At 50.8% G+C, this 21,270-nt stretch overlaps 2 protein-coding genes across 2 annotated transcripts in view; both read left to right on the forward strand.

Annotated features, from left to right (window-relative positions):
• On the forward strand, positions 1 to 2,666 carry LOC135264528 (C2 calcium-dependent domain-containing protein 4C). Its single transcript, XM_064353238.1, has 2 exons — positions 1 to 257; positions 627 to 2,666. The coding sequence occupies exon 2, from the start codon at positions 671 to 673 to the stop codon at positions 1,925 to 1,927; it is 1,257 nt and encodes a 418-aa protein (XP_064209308.1). The 5' UTR covers positions 1 to 257; positions 627 to 670; the 3' UTR covers positions 1,928 to 2,666.
• A 298-nt stretch (positions 2,667 to 2,964) lies between these two features.
• Positions 2,965 to 21,270, forward strand: part of vps13a (vacuolar protein sorting 13 homolog A) — a 42,310-nt gene continuing 24,004 nt past the window's right edge. The window contains exons 1-31 of the mRNA XM_064353226.1: positions 2,965 to 3,156; positions 6,885 to 6,928; positions 7,211 to 7,253; positions 7,935 to 8,030; positions 8,165 to 8,266; positions 8,576 to 8,685; positions 9,031 to 9,090; positions 9,368 to 9,427; positions 9,834 to 9,914; positions 10,523 to 10,580; positions 10,943 to 11,070; positions 11,433 to 11,539; positions 12,086 to 12,257; positions 12,357 to 12,419; positions 12,754 to 12,883; positions 13,130 to 13,224; positions 13,440 to 13,582; positions 14,275 to 14,476; positions 14,919 to 15,033; positions 15,508 to 15,644; positions 15,959 to 16,091; positions 16,300 to 16,417; positions 16,675 to 16,819; positions 16,963 to 17,047; positions 17,414 to 17,589; positions 18,012 to 18,168; positions 18,396 to 18,475; positions 18,598 to 18,704; positions 19,618 to 19,808; positions 20,270 to 20,373; positions 20,761 to 20,928. Of these exons, the coding sequence (XP_064209296.1) occupies positions 3,057 to 3,156; positions 6,885 to 6,928; positions 7,211 to 7,253; positions 7,935 to 8,030; positions 8,165 to 8,266; positions 8,576 to 8,685; positions 9,031 to 9,090; positions 9,368 to 9,427; positions 9,834 to 9,914; positions 10,523 to 10,580; positions 10,943 to 11,070; positions 11,433 to 11,539; positions 12,086 to 12,257; positions 12,357 to 12,419; positions 12,754 to 12,883; positions 13,130 to 13,224; positions 13,440 to 13,582; positions 14,275 to 14,476; positions 14,919 to 15,033; positions 15,508 to 15,644; positions 15,959 to 16,091; positions 16,300 to 16,417; positions 16,675 to 16,819; positions 16,963 to 17,047; positions 17,414 to 17,589; positions 18,012 to 18,168; positions 18,396 to 18,475; positions 18,598 to 18,704; positions 19,618 to 19,808; positions 20,270 to 20,373; positions 20,761 to 20,928 (3,510 nt within the window). The 5' untranslated portion in view covers positions 2,965 to 3,056. The remainder of the gene's footprint in view (positions 3,157 to 6,884; positions 6,929 to 7,210; positions 7,254 to 7,934; positions 8,031 to 8,164; positions 8,267 to 8,575; positions 8,686 to 9,030; positions 9,091 to 9,367; positions 9,428 to 9,833; positions 9,915 to 10,522; positions 10,581 to 10,942; positions 11,071 to 11,432; positions 11,540 to 12,085; positions 12,258 to 12,356; positions 12,420 to 12,753; positions 12,884 to 13,129; positions 13,225 to 13,439; positions 13,583 to 14,274; positions 14,477 to 14,918; positions 15,034 to 15,507; positions 15,645 to 15,958; positions 16,092 to 16,299; positions 16,418 to 16,674; positions 16,820 to 16,962; positions 17,048 to 17,413; positions 17,590 to 18,011; positions 18,169 to 18,395; positions 18,476 to 18,597; positions 18,705 to 19,617; positions 19,809 to 20,269; positions 20,374 to 20,760; positions 20,929 to 21,270) is intronic.

Raw genomic sequence — 21,270 nt, forward strand, 5'->3', positions numbered from 1 at the left:
CAGACACACAGACTCAAACACACACACACCGCACACGCACACACTCATTGGCCACAGTGACTTCGTACAGGGACTTGTGGGCGGGAGACTGGAACCTCATTTTCTGGTTGGTTGCAGATGGACCGGAAAAGTGTGACGTACAGACCATGGCCAACCTTAAAAACACACCCCCGCCTGTCCCGGCCATCAAACACAACTGCAGCGACTCTGTCATCACCTGCCTTCCACCAAACCCAGCACAGCCAATATTTCAGCAGGTAAGAAACATTCCATACAACCTTACAACAACATTAGAGCAGGTCTCCCCGAGTTTTTATGTTTTTGCTTTGTTTCCTGAACTTTAATAACTATGTGCACAAAATGAGGGAATTTGAGGGAACATTTTGGCGTGTGAATGTTAATTCTTGTGGTACACCACTGTAGCTTATTTTGGACGAAAGCTATAACAGATATATATGAGTGTTTTTTCTGAGATCACAGGATAAAAGCATTAGGGTTTGTTTATACCTTCGGAGGGAATTAATCTTGATTTTCTATATTACTTACATGCCACTGTCTTTAGACAGAAGAAGAACATAATTCTAGACATGTACACCCTCCATTTTAAATGTGTACACCTGTCTCAGTTCTTCGTCTGTGCAGGGTCCGGTGCCACAGCGCAGAGCGGAGGATGTGGTTTATCGAGCGGATTCGGGAGGGGGTGGAGAGCCTGCCGTTGGAGATCGGCCGGACCCTCGGGATGAGAGAGGAGCTGTCCGCCAAGGCCAGCCTCTCCGCCAAGCTGCACTGCAACGTCCTGACGCCCGAAAAAATCCCAGAATTCTTCATCCCCCCCAGGCTGACCCGTGGGGCACCCCCGACGCTCCAGGACCCGCGCCTGCCCCACGCCGGGGGCGACGCAGCCCTCAGGGATCCGCCCCGCCCCCACATTGAGATTGAGAATGTGGGCGGGGCCAGGCAGGGAAGAGGGCGGGGCGAGGGGGCGGGGTCGGGGAAGGGGGTCCTTTGCGGGGCGCACTATGGCCTGGCCGGGCTGTACGAGAGCCCCAACACGCGGCGCAAAGAGTCGCTGTTCCTGGCGCAGTTCAAGGGCCGGTCGCTGGAGAGGGCAGGGTTTCGGAACACCGGCCGGGCCCCGGGGGTCCCGCCCCCCGCCAAGGCACTGACGGAGCAGGGCAGCACCGAGAGCGACACGCCCTCCTCCAGCGACTCCTCCCCCCACGGCTCCCCCGTGCTCACCCGCTCCATCTCCAGCTCCGCCCTCCTGCGCCTGTTCGGGGCGGAGCGTCCCGCCGCGCACCTCACCCGCTCCGCCTCCAAGCTGTCGCTGGGCGGGGGGGACTACGGGTGGCCCCAGGAGGAGTGCGTTTCCGTGGAGAGCGCGGAGAGCGCAGGAGAAACGGCCCAATCCCTAGGCTTGCCGGCCTTGCCCATCTCCCTGGCCCCGCCCACCTCCACGACCACCCCGCCCACATCGCTGGCCCCGCCCACGTCCCTGGCCCCGCCCATTATCTTTCCGCTGGACCTGCTGCACTGCCAGGAGCGGCTGCAGCGGGAGCACGTGCTGCCCCTGGAGGGGCGGGGCCGCGTGCGCCTGTCGGCTGAGCGGGACCACGCGGGTGCCTCCCTGCGCGTGCGCGTGGTGTCTGTGGAGGACCTGCACGACGGCGCCCCCGGTGGCCGGCTGGTGCACTGCTGCGTCAGCCTCTGCCTGACCCCGGGGAAGTGGCAGCGGCAGAACAGCGCCACCATCAGGAACTGCAGGAACCCCGTCTTCAACGAGGACTTCTTCTTCACCGAGCTGGGCGAGGCCAGCTTCCACAGCATGGCGCTCCGACTCAAGGTTCTGGACAAGGCCTCCACTCTCAAACGGGCCGTGGTTCTGGGGGTCACCTCCAAACCCCTCTCCCAGCTGCTGCCTCTGTAGGCTGTGGTGGGGCGGAGCCACGACATAACAGGTTAAAAATCTCACTTATAGCTGATTCATCAGAGAACTTGATATTATAAAACTGTAGTTATTATTTTTGTTTTGGTTATTAGCGTATGATGGAAATTCCAAGTGTAACCCTGCTGTCATTTTCAAGTTACCCGTACTGTTTTCAGGTGTATCATCTGGATATAGACTGTGTTCTCATTGTACCCTTAGGAAAAATACTACACTTTTAATTCAGCTGTGTAATAGTCAAATGTGCACCAGCTAAAAAGTATTGGGTTAGGAATATGTTAAAGAACTCTTATCTGTTCCCTGTAGAGTGTCAATGTCACATGTTTGTATGCATAAATGTTTGTAACAGATTTATATTTCATCTCTGAAAAACAAACCAGTCCTAAAATACCTAAAAGGTCAGGTGAGATATTTGTGAAGAATTTAGAACTGAGAGTAGGAGTCACTGAATTCAATTTACAACCAAGTTTCAGTTTGAAGTCAAAAAGGCAGACGGGGAAAAATAAGGGGAAACATTGAATTAATTAAGAAATGACAAGTGCTTAAGACCGAGAACAAAATGTGTGTACATTATTTATTTGTATAATTCAGTTAAAAGCAAGTAAACTGATTTCAAGAGATGCTTTTCTGTGCTGTTATTTCCTGATACATTCAATCTGGTCATATTGTGTATTCAATCTGGATTGTCAAAATGGTTACTGGGGGTTTTGAAAATAAATTTGTGTCTGTATTCTGTAACTTGTCTCCAACAATTGAGCAACCCCCGACTGGCCCAGCTTATTTATTCATTTACTTATTTATTTAACGTTCACAGTTATGATTTAGTTTCCCAGTTGATCGTGTTTGGAACACTTTTTAAGTTCCCTCTCCTCGGAGACAGAGAAGACGAATGTTACTCACAGAACTGTCCCCTACGGTAGAGCGAACACCATAGAGTGCCTGTGTGTGTCTCTATGGTGCTGGCCCCGCAAGTCCTACAGCGCCCCGCCGTGGTTATTTGAGAAAGAGGCGCGGTGGGCAGGCAGACCGTAGAGACCTCAGTTCTGTGGAGGTAGAGAGAGACGCGCCAGTGTGACAGCATGGTAACTGAGGAGTGAAACAAGTAATAAACATGGTGTTCGAGTCGCTGGTGGTGGACGTCCTGAACAGGTTCTTGGGGGACTACGTGGTGAACCTGGACAGCTCACAGCTAAAGCTTGGAATTTGGGGAGGTAATTATTTTCTAGAAAAGTCTACCATGGCAATATTTTCGAATATCCTCCTGGAACCTGCTTCGCAACTCTGACGCGCTAGCCAGCTGGCTAATGTTAGGTAGCTAGCTAGCTAGCTATCTAGGCTACTAGCATAATACGGAAACTGTAAGTTAAGCGCCACTGTGCAGTAGCTTAGCACGTTATTATCCCAGTAGCTACTGCTCTATCTGACACTGACAGCGCGGTGTTTCTCGCCAGTACCAGAAGCCATACATGGCAGCTGTTGCATTTTAGCATTTCCTGCAACTGACATTTCATAGCACAAAACCACCTTTTACTGAGCTAACGCTAACTAGCTAGCCAGCTGGCTTTCTAAACGTACACAACCAGCTGACTACAGCGCTAAGTTTGCTAAAACGGCTCGGTTTGACAGATGTGTGTGAACCTATGCGAGCTATGACCTTATACGTAGCTGGTAGTTGTTGGTAGCGTGTTTTAGACAAACTGTCTGTGGGCTTGGAGTCTGTGGATGTCCGTGCCCATGTCCGTGTTGCGTCGATTAACAGCACCTAATTAGAGTGTCACATTGTTTTAAACGCGTTCCCAGCAAGGTATACTTTCACCCGGAGGGACCCCGCTCACGGGCTGGCCACTCCCCAAATTTCCTGTGCTTCGTATGGGGCATTAATAACCAACTGCCGTCGCGGAGGAGAGTGTCAGGAGGAGAGAAGGATTATCCGCCCGTCAGCCTCCACCCAGGGCACTTCAAAAATAGCTAACGCTAGCGTTAGCCAAGTTTGTTGGCTAATATATCGGGTTAGCAGTTAGAGCTGCAGCATTTATTTATAGAGGAGTAAAGTTGTACCGAGATTAGCTACCGCGAGAAGATATTTCACTCACGAAGAAAGGGCAGTGCCGGAGAGACACTGTTAGACATAAGTTAAAACGGCGTAATTATATTAACCATTAGTCGTATTGGGCTAACCTCTGTCATCTAAACGAAACAGAAACTGACACGGGTCTGTGTGTGACCAACACGGGACAGGGACCTGGTGTTCAGCGTTAAACCTGGAAACAGGGCTAGAATGTGAATATGTGAGACCTGTCAAAGCGCGCCCTGGTCCCGTTGGTCAGCCGCCTGGCTCTATGTGCAGGTCGACACCACGGTGAGACAACAGCGGCGTGTGTGTGCGCTTCTACCCGTGATTGTAGGCGTTGTTCTTGCTTATAAGCATCACTATTTTTATATTCAGATGCGGTTTTGTGACGCTCCGGTTCATGCCATGCGTGCTCGTCCGCACCTCATGTGACCTCTCGCACATGTGAATGACCTCCGTCCCACTGTCCCACGGTGTCCTACTAAACCATGCGCCCTGTCCCTGAACCACGAGACTGGGTTACCGTCAGCGCAGCGCGCACGCTTTTACACACGGCCAACTGCGAGGCCATCGTGCGGATAAATTACAGCAAATCCACATCACGTGACCAGCCACTGCGCAGCGCCCGAACACGCAGGGCACTAAACGTTTTAGCCCCTGTGCAGTGCTTTTAGAAGTTAACCTCCTGCATCACATTGCGAATAGAGCCGCATGATCTCATAGAGGAGCACTGTCTTCCTGCATGTGATAACCTAGCGTGAATCCAAGCAGTCAAGAGGACCTACAGGAGCAATGACGCTTTCGTCGTACTGTTGTAGTCATGGTGTTATATGCGTGATACCTATTAGGCCATGTCAGATTTCACGCTGGGTTTAAATTAAGAGCTGTTTGAATAGCTGTGATGAGGGGAGCTTGTGCTGGGAGTGCAATTAGAGCCTATTTCGGTTGTGAGTCTCATGGAGAAGAGAGGGACTTTTGATTCATCCAACCCTCCGCCTCCGTTTTTGAGTCTTCTCCCTTTTCTGTACACCTGGCCTCCTCTCTTTCTCCCTCCCTCCCTCCCTCCCTCCCTCTCTAACAGCTGTACCTGATTAGTTTGCTCTTTTCACCGCGTGCCCTTCTGTCTGTTGTGCACAGGCCTGGTGTGTACCTATGGGTGTGTCTCTCCCTGCTTCGTAAAAGCAGCCTTGTCTGCTGCCGGAGACGGCTAAAGACTTCCTGTCACTGCTGCCAGGTTTGGCTTCACACTGGTCTGTGGCACTGAAAGGCACATCTGGCATTTCAGGATTTTTTCCTAAAGGTCTATTGGCAGCGTAAACGTGCGCAGTTTGAGGTGGAACAGTAATGCAGGCTTGTTTGTGCCAGAAATGGCTGTTTGTGTTTCCATACATGGTAATGTTTTTTGTAGTAAATCCTTCAGTAGTTTTTTTTCCTCAGTAGTTTCTCAGAAGAAACCTGCTGGCAGGCGCTGACTGTATTTTGATTGTCAGACGTCTCTGTTTTGGCTTCTTTGGCAGACAGTTGACAGCTCTTTGGCTGTGGATTTATTAACCGGTCTGGCAACCCTGCCAACTCCCAACTCCTTCTGCCCTTGGGACCTCTGACCCTGAGTGGTTTTAATGGTGAACTCTGAGAATTATGGTTTCTACGGCCAATCAGCGCTGTCTTGCTAAAATGAGCAAATTAAAACGGAGCTAAAGAACCTGGTGTAAGCTGTTGTAATCTTCTCCCATCACAACAACATAAATTAATCCAAGTGTTACTGTACCTGCTATTGCGTCACCCATCCAAAACAGACCTGAGGGTGGAGTGAAGTCTGACATTCTCTTCTCGCTGAAGTCTCCTAACTGCTATGTAGTGCAGTGTGCAGTGCTGTGATGTCACAGCATTCCGCACCTCTTTCTGCTTCTTCATTGTTGTTGTTGTGGTTGCTTGTGCCTCCTCAGTAAGGATGGCGGCCATCTTGGCTCTGAAAGCGAGGCTCTTTACTCTCTCTGTTTGATAGTTTTATCCCCACTGCCTCCCTTTCATCCCTTTAAAGGCTGCAGCGCCCGTCATGGCGCAGTAGGTCACTAAAGGTCCTGCTCCCCTGCGGTAATGTTATGACGTGGGACGTCCTGGTGAGATGTGTTTCTTGTGTTTTGTGACTGAAAGGGAGGTCAGAAAAGGAAGTGCCAACTGCTGTTATTATTATTATTATTATTATTATGAACTTTATATTGTGGCCACAATAAACTGTTACCTGTTCATGGCCATTCTTTTATGCCAGATGCTCAAACTACTTTTCAGGCAATGTTAGTAATAAACAACCATGCATGCAGTGAGTAAGAGCTGCTGTGTAACAACAGACAGAGTAACAGTACACAGAGAGTAACCGCACACAGAGGGCAACAGTAAGCAAGGAGTAAGAGCAGTTCTGGGAGGTGTACCAGAGGAAGTGATTAAATAAATAAGTACAGGTGGAATTACAGGGAGATGAAAGTGAGAGTGGAAGTAGCTTTAGAGCAGTAGTGATGCATGATGAGAGCAGATCAGGGTGGAAACACTTCACTCTATTTTACGTGTGAATGTCTAAGGCCAGTAATGTAATGAAGTCGGGAAAGTACCCAGTGCAGCAGCCACTATGAGTGTCTTACTGTATACTAGCGTCCATGTGCTAGATACACACACTCAGATCAGCCTGCATGGGCTGGATCATATGCACGATCATACACACTTTTATACACAGTACCCGGGCTGCATGCATGTGCTCTTATGTACAGTATGCAGGTGTTGCATAAATGTTTTTATATGTATGGTGTATAGGGTTTAAATGTTTTTTATGTACGGTGTGTAGGCCTAATGCACAACTTTATTTGTATTTTGCAGGAGATGCAGTGTTAAGAAACCTTGAAATAAAGGAAAATGCACTGGTGAGTTTTGCTCTGTATGTGTTCTCTGTTACAGTGAGCATTGGGGTAGCTCATGTGTGTGGGTAGGTTACAGTAATCATAATCATAACCATAATCATAATCACCATCTCCTTTTTTCACTTGTTCCAGAGCTGTCTTCGGGCTGTTGATTCTCTCTACAGCACTGTTGTTTACTGATGTACCCTCTCCCTTTGTTTCCCTCTTCCTCCTTCCCTCCCTCCCTCCCTCCCTCTCTCTCTCTCTCTCTCTCTCTCTCTCTCTCTCTCTGTCTCTCTCACACAGAGTCAGTTGGATATTCCTTTTAAAGTTCGAGCTGGGCACATAGGTAAGAGCTTCCCTGTGTACAGTGTCTCTGTCTCGGCATAATTTAAATCCTTTAAATGCTCATTTGACTCTTGTCACATGCTCTCTGTTCCTCATTTGAATTGTCATCCTTTTGCTGTGGAGACTTTGCACAATAACAGAGACGCGTGAGCCTCCCTTCTCTGGCACAATAGAGGTCATGTGACACTAGCCGCAGGCTGTGTTGAGGTGGAAGGGCGGGACAGTGTTTACGGCAGGTGTGTCTGGCATTTAGCCGCTCATGCCAGACATGCTTGTGTTTCTGCTCTCTGCTGCACAGGTGAGTCAGGGTCAGGCTGGTTAGGGCAAGTTAGGGCCTGGTTAGAATGGTTTAGGACAGGCTCCGACTGGTTCTGTCTGGCATGAAGTGCTTAGGCCAGACTCCGGCTGATTCTGACTGGTGTGGATGGGTTAGTGCAGGGTCTGGCTGGTTCTCACTGGTTTGGAAGGGTTAGCACAGGCTATGTCTGGTTCTGACTGGTTTAGATGGGTTAGCTCAGGCTCTGGCTGGTTCTGACTGGTTTGGATGGGTTAGTGCTGGCTCTGGCTGGTTCTGACTGGTTTGAATGGGTCAGCTCAAGCTCTGGCTGGTCCTGACTGGTTTGGATGGGTTAGCTCAGGCTTTGTCTGGTTCTGACTGGTTTGGGCTGGTTCATTTTCCCAGGGCGGCTGGAGCTGAAGATTCCATGGAAGAACCTGTACACCCAGTCTGTGGAAGCTACGCTGGATGGAGTTTACCTGCTCATTGTCCCCGCTGCCAGTAAGAACTACAGTACCCTACAGCCATGACCTCTGACCTGGAAGTGCTCTCACATACACTGTCACAGCCAAGAACTCTGACCTAAACACTGACCCACACACTCTGTCGTTAATGTGATCTAATCTGTGTTTCAGGTATAAAATACGATGCGGAGAAAGAGGAGAAGCAGCTGCAGGAGGCGAGGCAGAGGGAGCTGCAGCGGATCGAGGAGACCAAACAGAAAGCAGCAGAGAAAGGTCAGAGTTCAGAGGTCACGGTGCACAACCAATCAGCACTGTCCTGCTAAAATGAGCCAATTAAAACAGAGCTAAAGAGGCTGGTGTGAACTAATGTAATCCTCTCCCATCCCAATAAGATAAATTGCCTGCTATGGCATCACCCATTGAAAACAGACCTTTGTCGGGTTGTAAGCATAAATATATTCTCACTGCCAACTGGTGCCTCTTAACAGACGTGTACATACCTATACAAATGTATAAATATATGTGCCTGTAGTGCATGCTGGGAAGCTGTTGCTGTCGTTTACATTGTGTAATCCCTTGCAGACGACCCCAAGCTGGAGAAGCAGGACACGTTTGTCGAGAAGCTGGTGACTCAGGTGATAAAAAACCTGCAGGTGCAGATCTCCAACATCCACATCCGATATGAGGACCAGGTGAGAGCTTTTCAGCGCCCTCCTTCCTGTCTGTGCACAGAGTGGCTGTGCTCTTCTGCCTGCGTACTGAGTGCTGTGCTCTCCTGCCTGTGCTGAGGTAGATCTGTGTGTGATTTATTACCTCTGAAGCTGAGTCAATACAGTTTTATGCTCTCAAATTCATTTATAATGATGTGAGCAGGGCACGGTGCCTAAAACGGTAGCAATGCAATGGGAGCCATGGGGTTTGACCGCACAGCCTGCTGGGTAACCTTTCCGCCAACGCCCCCCACCCACCCCCACCCCCTCGTTGACTTACTGCTCAGTGCTCCTGTGTTAATGATATACCTGTTTGATCCCTCACAGGTAACCAACCCCAACTGCCCATTGTCCTTTGGAGTGTCACTTCAGAACCTCAGCCTTCAGGTGACTGCCACACCCAGCCACACCCCATTCAGCCCTGTCCTAGTTAGGCCCCGCCCTCTTTCCTTAGTGACATCACTGGTATAGGAGTACTGCCCCTTGCTCAGGATACTGACTGTAGGCTTGTTCCGCACAGAAGCTTGGAGAATTGATGAAGATCACATGCTGTTGATGTGCTCTGATGGTTTAGTGCCCAACACGTGTGTAGAAGGCAGATGCCATTGTCACGTTAGTACAGTGGGGTTATTTTTAACCCCTTCCTTGCCGTGTCTCTCTTCAGACCGCGGATGAGAACTGGACTCCGTGTCTGTTGGATGACAAGGCCAAGCTCTTCTACAAGGTAAAGAATTCTGCTTTAAATCACACATGCCCAATTCACTATCCTATTCCCCTATCCCTAACCTACTCTCATGCACACACACACACACACAAACACACTCCCAATTCACTATCCCACTACCATAACCCTAACCTTTGCACTCACACACACGCACACATACTCAGAACCCTAACCCCCACAACCCCAGTGTGGTTACTATGGAAACCTCTCGTGTTTCTTGGCGATCCAGTTGTGAGTGTCGGTGACTCCTGGCCAGTGGCAGGTAGCGGCAGGTGGTTAGACTGCGGTGGTTAGGCTGCGGTAGACAGGCTGGAGCAGGCTGGAGCAGGCTGGAGCAGGCCGGACGCTCTCTGCTCTCCGGAGCTTGTTTATGTCCCGCCTGATTTCGTTTTTTCCCCCTCCGCAGATCGTTCGCCTGGACAGCCTCTTCGCCTACTGGAACGTGAACTCCGAGCTCTACTCCAATCACATGCCGGACGAGGCCCTGGTGAGTTTGGGGCGCGGCGCAGCGCCGGTTGCCATGCCGACGGAAAGGTCGGCTCCGCGTGGCCTGTGGAAGGGGGGAGGGGGGCGCTGAGTCTGTCTGCCCTGCGGTTGGGTTACGCGTTTAAACACAGCGCTGTGGTGACTCTCACTCTTCATCTGTTCGTAAACTGATCCTCGCGTGAGAGCTGAAAGACCTACTTCAGTGCAAAATGGCTGAAGGGAAGGCGCCAGCCTAAGGCCAGAATGACACGGTACGCCGAGCGTCCGCGTAGCAGCAGCGGTGTGGAGCTCACTTCCTTTCGGCGGCCGTGCTAATGGATCACAGCTGTTAAACAAGCCGTGGTCAGCCGTGAAGTGTGCGCTATCCGTAGCACACTTGACTGACGCGCTTTGCTTTCGCCACACGGCGTAATTCCGGCCTAACCTGAGAGAATGTTCCATTGAACACACCTCGCTGAGTCTGCCTCAGTCAGCAGCCAGCGCACGGAGAGGTTTGTGTTCGCAGGAAACGCTGTCTCCGCACGTCTCTCACGTCACTCTGTTAGACCGCTTCCTGTCTGTTGGTGCTCATTGGTTACATCACTTCCTGCCTGTTTCTTTCTTCCCCAGAGGTGCCTGAAGGACAGCATTGCCGTGCAGAACCACATTCCGCAGGACTATGACTTCAGTGAGTGAAACCGCTGTGTGAGGACGTGGCCTGTCAATCACAGCCAGCTGGCCGGTGTTTATACTGAAAGCTGGACAGGGTTACTGAGGAAAGCACACACTGAGACCCACTGCTACACTGTAACAGGTGCTCAGGAGAGGTGCGGTTAGTGTGAACTAAAGCAGGTGCTCAGGTGAGCTCAGACAGGTGCTCAGGTAAGCTCAGGAGGGGTGCGGTTAGTGTGAACTAAAGCAGGTGCTCAGGTGAGCTCAGACAAGTGTTCAGGTGAACTCAGACCGGTGTTGAGGTGAGCTCGGACAGGTGTTCAGGTGAGCTACCGCAGGTGTGCTGGAGACCGTAAGCGTTCCCTTTGTGTTCCCCAGTTTTCCGGCCGATCTCGGCCCGGGCGAAGCTGAGGATGAACCCGCGCTCGGACCTGGACTTCTCAGCGCCCAAAGTGGACCTGGTGGTCAACCTGCCGGAGGTGGCGGTGGAGCTCAACCGGCTGCAGGTGAGGGGGAGGGGCCTCGGGCCAGCCGCAGTTCTGATTGGCTCTTGCGCAGGAGCTTGCTCAGACAGTAATGGGGTGGAGTTTCCAGGGCGGGGAGCGAGAGTGGTCCCGGTCACATGACAGTCCTCTCGCCCTGGTGGTCCTGATGCTGATAAAAACAAGAGCAGTGGTGGAGACTTTTATGATTGATCTGAGGAGACGAGCTTTGGTAATTCACACAAGCCTTGGCCATACACACAAGATATACAGGACCACAGGAGAAACTACCACATAGAGCATAAGAGAAACCTCTCCGAGCCCATAAGAGAAACCTCTCAGAGCCCATAACCCTGCTCTGATGCTCCTCTCTCTCCTGTCTGCAGTATGTGAGTATCCTGGAGCTTCTGGGGTCCGTGGACATGATGTCACGCAACCTGCCCTACAGGAAGTACCGCCCTGACGTGCCCGTGCACACCAACGCCTACCAATGGTCAGCCCCTCTCCTTTTAAACATGGCTGTGAAGCTGCCCTAACGTTGCCTGAACATTGCCCTAACGTTGCCTGAATGTTTCCCTAATGTTGTTGAACGTTGACCTAATGTTACTGAACATTGCATTAACATTGCAGAACATTGCCTGGATGTTGCTAAACATTGCATCAACGTTGCTGAACATTGCCCGAATGTTGCTGAGTGTTGCGCTAATGTTGCTGAATGCTTCCCTAACGTTCCCACCTTCAGATACGATCCTCTCCTAAACCTTTTAACTGCCGAGCTTGCAACGTGCTGTGCTTCCATCTGAATGTTGCCTAGTGACATTGCCCTAACGTTGCTGAATGCTTCCCCAACTTTGCTAAATGTTGTCATAACATTGTTGAACATTGCCCACACGTTGCTGACTTGCCTAAATGTTGCTGAGCTTGCTGCAACTTGCCCAATGTGGTGCGCTAACGTTGCTGAATGCTTCCACGTAACGTTCCTGGCCTAGCATACGTTTGCCCCTAACGTTCACTGCTGAGCGTTGCGCTAACGTTGCAGGTGGCGGTATGTGATAACGGGGATCCTGGAGGTGAACGTGAAGCCGGCCCTGCACATGTGGTCCTGGAAGCACATGAGGGCTCACCGCAAGAAGGTCAAGCGCTACCGAGAGCTCTACAAGATCAAGATCACCAGCAAGAAGCCCGCGGAGGACGTCCTGCGGGAGCTGGAGGTACGGAGAGAGAGAGAGACGGCGCCATCTCGCTGGGGAAAATGCATCTTTGTTTCCTGCCCTGATGAACCCATGTGACCCGTGTTTCTCTGTTGCCAGGAGCCCGAGAAAACGCTGGACATCTTCAACATCACGTTAGCGCGCCAGCAAGCGGAGATGGAGGTACCGTGTGCTTCTGCTGTTAAACAGCGGCATTTCACTGATGTTAAATACTGAACCCTCGTTTTGATAAAGTCTCTGTGGTATTTTTAATCTTTCCACCTTATGGCTAAGAAGAATTTGACCATTTTGTGCTGTTTTGTATGGGGATTGTTGTGCTTGAGAAGTGTGAGTGGGGCAGGCTCCTTGCCGATTACACAGCGGATGATGCTTTTAATCCTCTGGGATTAAGCGGTTGTTTTTCCCGAGGACAGGAGGGAAACAGATGTTGAGATTAGGCCCTGCTGAATGACCGAATTGGTCGCTGACGCTCGAACCCGCGCTTGCGTTTCCCCAGGCGTCGAAGGCGGGGCTCAGGATCTACCGGCCGGGGGTGAAGGTGGAGGAGGAGGAGTCCCAGGGCTGGTTCGGGTGGATGTGGGGCTGGTCCAGCGACAGCACCGCCCCGAAGGAGGTCAAGTCCGGAGGTCAGTCCAGGTCACCGTCCGGTTACCGTGGTTACCAAGGGCTTACATCTGGGGAGGGGTCAGGATTCAGTGCCCAGCCTGTGATGAAGACCCAATGCAAATCTCTCTGTTCAAAGTACGCCCCCCCCTCCCAGAATTCCTGGCTCATTCTGTCCACCTCTAACCCTAACCAACACCCCTACCTCCCCTAATTTATAGTCCTCTCTCTCTAACTAATATGTTTCTCTCTCTTCTCTCCCTGTGCAGGGTTCGATGAGTTCATGACCCCTGCAGAGAAGGCCAGGCTCTACACTGCCATTGGTTACAGCGAGACAGCTGTCAATCACAACCTGCCCAAGAACGTGAGTAACCCCTCCTTCCCCACCTCATCTACCAATCAAGAGCAGGCCTACATCTGAGCACCTCAGTGACAGACACTTCCTGCTCTATAGTGGCTTTTCTGTTAATCATGGCAATGTGTCTGTTCGGAGCTAGCTGTAAGTAGATCCAATGCACTTCATCCCTGTAAAAATATACTGTATAATTCATGACATCCATTTTGTTTTGTTTTTTGCAGTTTGAGGATATGAAGATCAATTTCCAGTTGATAAGCATGTCCATTTCGATCAAAGAGAGCAAGAGCAAGCCGGAAATAATCAGGCTGGCTGTGATGGACCTCCGGGCCTTGTTGACACAAAGACCGGGAGCGCAAGCTGTTAAGTACGTCTGGGATATACCTCCACTTCCTCCCCGGAAACATGACCTGTTCTCCCAGTTCCTTTACTGTATTATGTGCTGCTTCTGTCTTATTTACTGTGCTATAAATTCACAGCCTGTTTAAACATTTGAACTACAAAATTATCCAAATATTTTTTAGTTTGTTAGAGGTGAATGAAATCTCTCTGTGTTTATAAAGTTAACAGACTGTGTGTGTTCGAGCGCTGAGCGGTTTCTCTGTGTGTGAGCGGTTTCTCTGTGTGTGAGCGGAGAGAGGTTTCTCTGTGTGTGAGCGGAGAGAGGTTTCTCTCTGTGTGAGCGGTTTCTCTGTGTTTGAGCGGTTTCTCTGTGTGTGAGCGGTTTCTCTGTGTTTGAGCGGTCTCTGTTTGAGCGGTCTCTCTCTGTTTGAGCGTGAGCGGTTTCTCTGTATGTGAGCGGTTTCTCTGCGTTTGAGCGGTCTCTCTCTGTTTGAGCGTGAGCGGTTTCTCTGTATGTGAGCGGTTTCTCTGTGTTTGAGCGGTTTCTCTGTGTGTGAGCGGTTTCTCTGTGTGTGAGCGGTCTCTCTCTGTTTGGGCGCTGAGCGGTTTCTCTGTGTGTGAGCGGTCTCTCTCTGTTTGGGCGCTGAGCGGTTTCTCTGTGTGTGAGCGGTTTCTCTCTGTTTGAGCGCTGAGCGGTTTCTCCCCGTCCCGGCGCAGGCTCTCCGCGCAGCTGAACTCGTTCGAGGTGACGGGTCTCCCGCGGAACCGGAGGGCCCCCACCCTGCTGTCGTCCCGCACGGTGGAGCGGGCCAGCGAGGAGCCGCTGCTCAGCGTGATGTTCGAGACCAACCCGCTGGACGCCTGCGCCGACCAGCGCCTGCACGTGCAGTCCCAGCCGCTGGAGATCGTCTACGACGCCGTGAGTCCCTCCCCCGCCTGCCTGTCTGTCTGTCCGTCTGTCTGTCTGTCTGTCCGTCTGTCTGTTCGTCTGTCTGTCCACCTGTCTGTCTGTCCATCTGTCTATCTGTCCGTCCGTCTGTCCATCTGTCTGTCCCTCCATCTGTTCGTCTGTCTGTCTGTTTGTCTGTCCGTCTCTCTGTCTGTCTGCCTGTCTGTCTACCTGCTTGTCTGTCTGTGTTTCTGTCTGTTCGTCTGTCTGTCTGTCTGTCTGTATGTCCTTTCTTTTCCCAACGTGTGCAGTCAGCTCCTAGAGATGAGAGTCACTCATGCACTGTGTGGTCTCTCCTGTCTCAGTTAGATGACCTCACACTGTATGGTCTCTCCTGTCTCAGTTAGTTGACCTCACTCTGTGAGGTCTATCCTGTCTCAGTTCGATGACGTCACTCTCCTCTCTTGGTCAGGTGACGGTAAACAGCATGTCTGCGTTCTTCATGCCACCGCAAGAGCTGCAGCTGGACGAGCTGACCTCCGCCACCCTCATGAAGCTGGAGCAGTTCAGAGACCGCACGTCTACAGGTGAGCCACACCTACGCGCACACACACACACACTCTCCCATACATACGCACACACACACACACACACACCCATACACACACATATTGTGCAGGAGGGTGTGTGTGTGTATGTGTGTGTGTACAGGAGAGTGTGTGAACAGCCTAGCTATGATGCTGAGGAGAATTGGAGTGTGAATGGGATGCAATTAAGCTGTGGTCATCACCCCACACTTCCCCTCGCCTCCACACACGAACACACGCGCGCACACACACACACACACACACACACATAGTGAGATGAACGCACATACTGTGTGTTTATTTCAGTACTATAGAGTGTATACTTAACAGAAAACATTGTACTATGCTGTGTAATTGTACAGGATGGTATTACAGCAGTCTGCTATTTCTCAGTGGAGGAATACTGGCACCTTTGGCAGTTGATGGGTCCTCCAAAGTCATGACGAAATGAAATGTCTATTTGTGTGACTCCAGGCCTGATGTATGTCATTGAGACCCAGAAGGTTCTGGATCTGAAGTTGAACCTCATGGCATCCTATGTCATCGTTCCCGAAACGGGCTTTTATGAGACCGCCCAGAACCTGGTGCTACTGGACCTGGGGCATCTGAAGGTAAAACCTTACAATGCTATTCTGTGTGTGTGTGTGAGTTTGTGTGTGTTCTTACAGTAGAGTATCTTATGTGAGTGTGTGTGCTTACAATAGAGTATCTTTGGTTAGTGTGTTTTACAGTGAAGTATCTTGTGCAAGTGGGTGTTATAGAAGACAATCTTGTGTGAGTGTGTGTGTTTACAGTAGAGTATCTTGTACGAGTGTGGTTCTGAGATAAGCGTGTTGTTGGTGCTGAAACCCTACAGAGAAGCATGTGTTGTGAGATGGAGCTGTGTGTTTAAGCATTGTGTGTTTGGCCCCGCCCCCTCTGAAAGGTGACCAGTAAGAGCAGACAGGAGCTGCCCCAGCTGTGCGCGGGGCGGAACACGCTGGAGGACATCATGTCTCGCGCGTACGACAGCTTCGACGTGCAGCTCAGCAGCCTGCAGTTCCTCTACAGCAAAATGGGTGAGTCCCGCTGCCGTTGTCCCCGGCAACGCCTCAGCCCTTGTCCCCAGCAATGCCTCGGCCGTCGTCCCCGGCAACGCCTCTGCCGTCTCCCCGGCTGCTCTCTGTCTGCACAGCCGCAGCCACAGCTGCAGACGGTGTTTTAGCTGCACTCTGTCTGCGCAGCTGCAGCTGCAGACGGTGTTTTAGCTGCTCTCTGTCTGCGCAGACGGAGACTGGAAGAGCGCCCGGCACCAGAAGCAGTCGGACCTGCACATCCTGGAGCCGGTGGATGTGAAGGTGCTGTTCAGCAGGGCCATGGTGGTGACGGACTCCAGGATGCCCAAGTGAGTGCTTCAGTCGCTGGCTGTTCCAGCGTTAGCGCTGCAGCATGCTAACGGAGTTAGCTCATGCTAACGGCCGGGCCTGTAAACCTGTTTTTGTGGTTGGTTTTGAGGTTTAAGGTTATGTGTGGTGATGGTTTTCAGTGCGGGCGGGCCTGTAAACCTGTCTTTGTGGTTGGTTTTGAGGTTTAAGGTTATATGTGGTGATGGTTTTCAGTGCGGGCGGGCCTGTTAACCTGTCCCTTTTTTTTGGTTTTGAGGTTTAAGGTTTCGGGGGAGCTGCCCTTGCTCTCTGTGCGCATTTCAGACAGCAAGCTGGGGGGCGTCCTGCGACTGATTGACAGCATCCCCCTCCCGGAGAGCCACCCCGCCCCCCGAACCACCCCCATCCCAGCCTTGCCCAAGGTAAGCCCCGCCCCCCACCCCGCCCCCACCTGTACCCCTGTACCTCTAACTCGTACCCTGTACCTGTACCCTATACCTGTACCTGTACCCTGCACCCCTGTACCCTGCGGCTCAGTGCCTGTGTTTTTTGGCTCTTCCTGCAGCCCCCCCGGCAGTCCTACACCCCCCAGTTGACCCCCAGGAAGCCCCCGATGGCAGACCTGCGTAGCTCCCTAATCTTCGAGTCCGGTAAGGAGAGCAGAGCCTCTAACACACACACATCACTGCAGAGAGTATAGCAGGAACACACTAACCTGTCTGTGTGTGTGTGTGTGTGTGTGCGTGTGTGTGTCTGTGTGTGCGTGTGTGTGTGTGTCTGTGTGTCTGTGTGTGTGTGCGTGTCGTGCGTGTGTGTGTGTCTGTGTGTGCGTGTGTGTGTGTGTGTGTGTGTGTCTGTGTGTGTGTGTGTGTGTGTGTGTGTGTGTGCGTGTGTGTGCGTCTGCGCGTATGTGTGCGTGTGTCTGTGTGTGTGTGCGTGCGTGCGTGCGTGTGTGTGTGTCTGTGTGTGCGTGTGTGTATGTGTGTGTATGTCTGTGTGTGTGTGTGTGTGTGCAGGCTCAGAGGAGGAGCTCTTCTATGATGCTCCCAGCTCTCCGTTAGACGACAGGCCCATGTTTGATTTCCCGAGCGGCGGGCTCCAGCGCTCAGACTCTCAGAAGAGGAAGACTCTGGTGAAGAAGGACCCCAAGAAGAACATGACAGACTTCCTCCTGACGTTTGAAATCAGCCAGGTCAGGATTTCATGGATCTTAAGGTCTTAACAACTCTGCAAAGAAAGGGGTTGGGCATGCCTGTCAATCATAAATCAGTCAGCCTATCCTGGGTCTGCAGTGGGCTTGTGTGTGTAACTTCACCGTTCTGTGTTCTGTATGAACATGGGCACTGCTGGTGTCCTCCGCGGTGTCTTTGCTCAGTAAATGTAGGCGAGTGTTACTTGGTACAGGAGTCATACTCAGTAAGATGTTGGTGTAGCAGTAAATGGTTAGGTGTTGGTGTAGTAGTAAATGGTTAGGTGTTGGTGTAGTGGTAAATGGTTAGGTGTTGGTGTAGTGGTAAATGGTTAGGTGTTGGTGTAGCAGTAAATGGTTAGGTGTTGGTGTAGTAGTAAATAGTGTGGTGTTATGGTTGTGAAAACCCCGTCTGTGTGCGGCAGGTGTTGGTCCAGCTGTGCAGGGTGTCTGAGGGGCGTGAGATCACTGTCCTGCACCTGGACATCGAGGGCCTGGGGACCGAGCTGAAGCTGCGCACGTTCGACATGTCCTCCAACACGTTCCTGAGGGAGATCTGCCTCAAGTGCCCCGAGTACATGGGTGAGACCTCATACCTGCCCCAAATGCCCAGAGTACATGGGTGAGACCTCAAACCTGCCCCAAATGCCCCGAGTACAGGGGTAAGACCTCAAACCTGCCCCAAATTCCCCGAGTACAGGGGTAAGACCTCATATCTGCCCCAAATAATAACCCAGGTACAGAGGTAAGACTGCATTACTGCCCCTAAGGCCACAGGTAATCTCTCCCTCTCTCTCTGTCTCTCTCAGATGGAGAGGAGAAGCCGGTTCACCTCATCACCACTCTGGACAACACCGAGGATGACCTTCTCACTCTGGAGTACATCAAGGTGCGCAGCCTGGGGCCAGCCCGAGCCTCCCTGTGCCCGGACCGGGTGCAGTCTGCTTAATATGCGTGCAGCTCAGTACCTTTCCCTCTGTTTGACACGTCTCCCTCTGACTGCCTTTACAGGCCGACAAGAACGCTCCAGAATTCAAGACCTTTTACAAGAACACTGAGCAGCTTATAAAGGTCAGAATGTTCTATAGCCAGTGCCAAATGTTATCACAGTGTGAATTGAATTGATTGATTGAGTGTGAATTACAATATCAATTAAAGGAGAATTACAGTGTTAATTGCAGTGTGAATTACAGTGTTAATTACAGTGTAAATTACAATGTTAAATACAGTGAGAATTGCAATGTTAATCACAGTGTGAATTGCAATGTCAATTACTAGGAGAAATATAATTGTAATTATAATGTCAATTACATGGATAATTATATTGTTAATTGCAATGTGAATTACTATGTTCATTACAGGTTAGATTACAAGTAAATTAATTGTAATTACTAATCGTCTACATGTACATGGGTAATGTTATAATTTTACTCATGGATATCACCTATGTTCATCTACAGTGAATTTAACAATGTGTAATCACAGAAGGAAGCCAGGAGATAAACCGGAATTACCAGTCTTAGAGGAGGATGGGAGAGTGAGAGCTGCCTCCCAAGAAGTGATCAGTACGTCCCTCTTTGATTACACCTGCATGTGGAGACTCATGCTACACCCAAACTACCTCAACAACCTGTATGCCCCCAAACCCAAACCAGTGAGTTCCCACCAACTCCAACAAGGTGAAAAAGACTACCACCGTGTCGCCCAAAAAATCAGTACGCCCACCTCCTCTGCAGTGTTAACACCCCGAATTACCCAACACCAGTGTTACACCCCAAACTACCCAACACCAGTGTTACACCCCAAACTACCCAACACCAGTGTTAACACCCCAGATTACCCTACACCAGTGTTAAGTCCCCAGGTTACCCAACACTTTCCCCACACAAACTTTTGTTTGGAGGCCCTGAAAGCGAAGGTCATGTTCAGCAGCTCTTTGTTTCCATGGTAACCATGGTGCTTTGGGGCAGAGCATATTCATGCTTCATCAGGAACACATCAAAGTGATGGTTTCTCATGGCAACCATGCAGAGCAGCACTGGGGCTGGTCCTCGTCACTCGTCACTTGAATAAGTCTCCGTCTGTCTCTCTCTCACCCTCTCCAGCGCCTAAGAAGTCCAAATTTGAGGATGTGGTGAATTTGCACATCAGAGCGGATCTGTCCTGTTTGAAGGTGTTCATCCGGGGACAGAAGGCACGCATCTCCGAGATCAGCATCGAGGGTACGGCGACAGACCCCCCCCACCTCTGCCCTCACCGCCCCCAACACCCCCCACCCCGCTTCCCTTGCGTCTGAGCATGCACACACGATCTGTGCCGCTGATGAGACTTTCTGAGCAGGTGGGACGTTTCCTGTTTGATTGCCCGGGCCTACGTTGCCATGGAAACGGATGTCTTGATGAGCCTATGTTTTTAGATGATGCGCATTTTGATTTCTGTCGGGTTGATGAGTCTCGCATCGATTTAATCAGCCAGGCTTCCGTTTTGCAGCTGCAAGTGACATTTAGGGCAGAGTGGCATGAGCGCCATCTAGTGGTCACTTTGGGTCACTGTATAGAGTTGGATGGAAATCTGTGACAGGAAACATGCCTGTTTGTTAATAAAAATAATATCAATGGTAAATGTATTAAGAAGATGAATAATAACGATATTAATAATTATGTGTTTGGTTGTCTTTGTGAAGGGCTTGTGTCTGAAGTGCAGATGAAGAAGAAAGCAGTGGAGATCTCGGCCAACCTGAAGAACATCGTCATACTGGATTGTGACAAAGACGCCCTATATAAGAAGGTACATAATAACTGTGAAAAAGCGACACTTTATTCAACGGTCTAGCATAATTGTACATGGAATATCTGTTTTTAAAAGAGGCACACAGTCACACACAAATAATCTAGACATTGGTATTTATCCCCTGAGTGCTCTGTTACCAAGTAGAATGTAGTAGAAGTGTCATTCTTATGACATCACACTGGCTGTATTCTAATTACGACATCACATTGGCTTTATTCTTAATGTGATATCACACCCTGTCCTCATTATGAAATCACACTGACTGTCAAATTGCCCTTATTCTGACATCACTCTGGCTGTATTGTAAACGTTTCCTTCCTGTCAGGTGTAACAGGAACAGGTGAGTTTGACTGACAGGCGACCGTAACCGTGATTGTTTTCAAGGCGGTGTCCATCACGGGGAAGGAGGTGTTCGATTTCCGCATGGTCAACCACGTGGACGCCACGGAGGGCGACGCCTACTCGGACATGAGTCAGGTGGACACCAGCGTCACCCTGACCGTGGGCTGCATCCAGGTGGTCTTCCTCAACAAGTTCATCTCCACCATCCTGGTGAGTGACCCTGCAGCACAGGGAGTCTGGGCTGGGATTGGCTAGTTTCCGGTAGACATTGTATGTGTCTGGGTTGTGGTTGGTTCATCTTTGGGATTGGTAGGTGTTGGTCTAGGGCAATGTTTGTTGTGATTGGTCAACAGGGTTTCAGGCATGGCTTGTGATTGGTCGGTGTTGGTTAGGGGGCCGCAGATATGGGTTGCGATTGGTCAACGGGGTTTCAGGTATGGCTTGTGATTGGTCGGTGTTGCTTAGGGGGGTGCATATATGGGTTGCGATTGGTTAAGGGGTTGCAGGCATGTCTTGTGATTGGTCAGGCTCTGACCGCGGTGCGTTCCCCCC

This window comes from Anguilla rostrata, chromosome 10, assembly GCF_018555375.3.
Source record: "Anguilla rostrata isolate EN2019 chromosome 10, ASM1855537v3, whole genome shotgun sequence".
In the NCBI taxonomy this organism is placed as follows: Eukaryota; Metazoa; Chordata; class Actinopteri; order Anguilliformes; family Anguillidae; genus Anguilla; species Anguilla rostrata.

Coding starts and splice junctions, on each gene's coding strand:
- LOC135264528 (XM_064353238.1), top strand. CDS start 671: ATGTGGTTTATCGAGCGGATTCGGGAGGGGGTGGAGAGCCTGCCGTTG.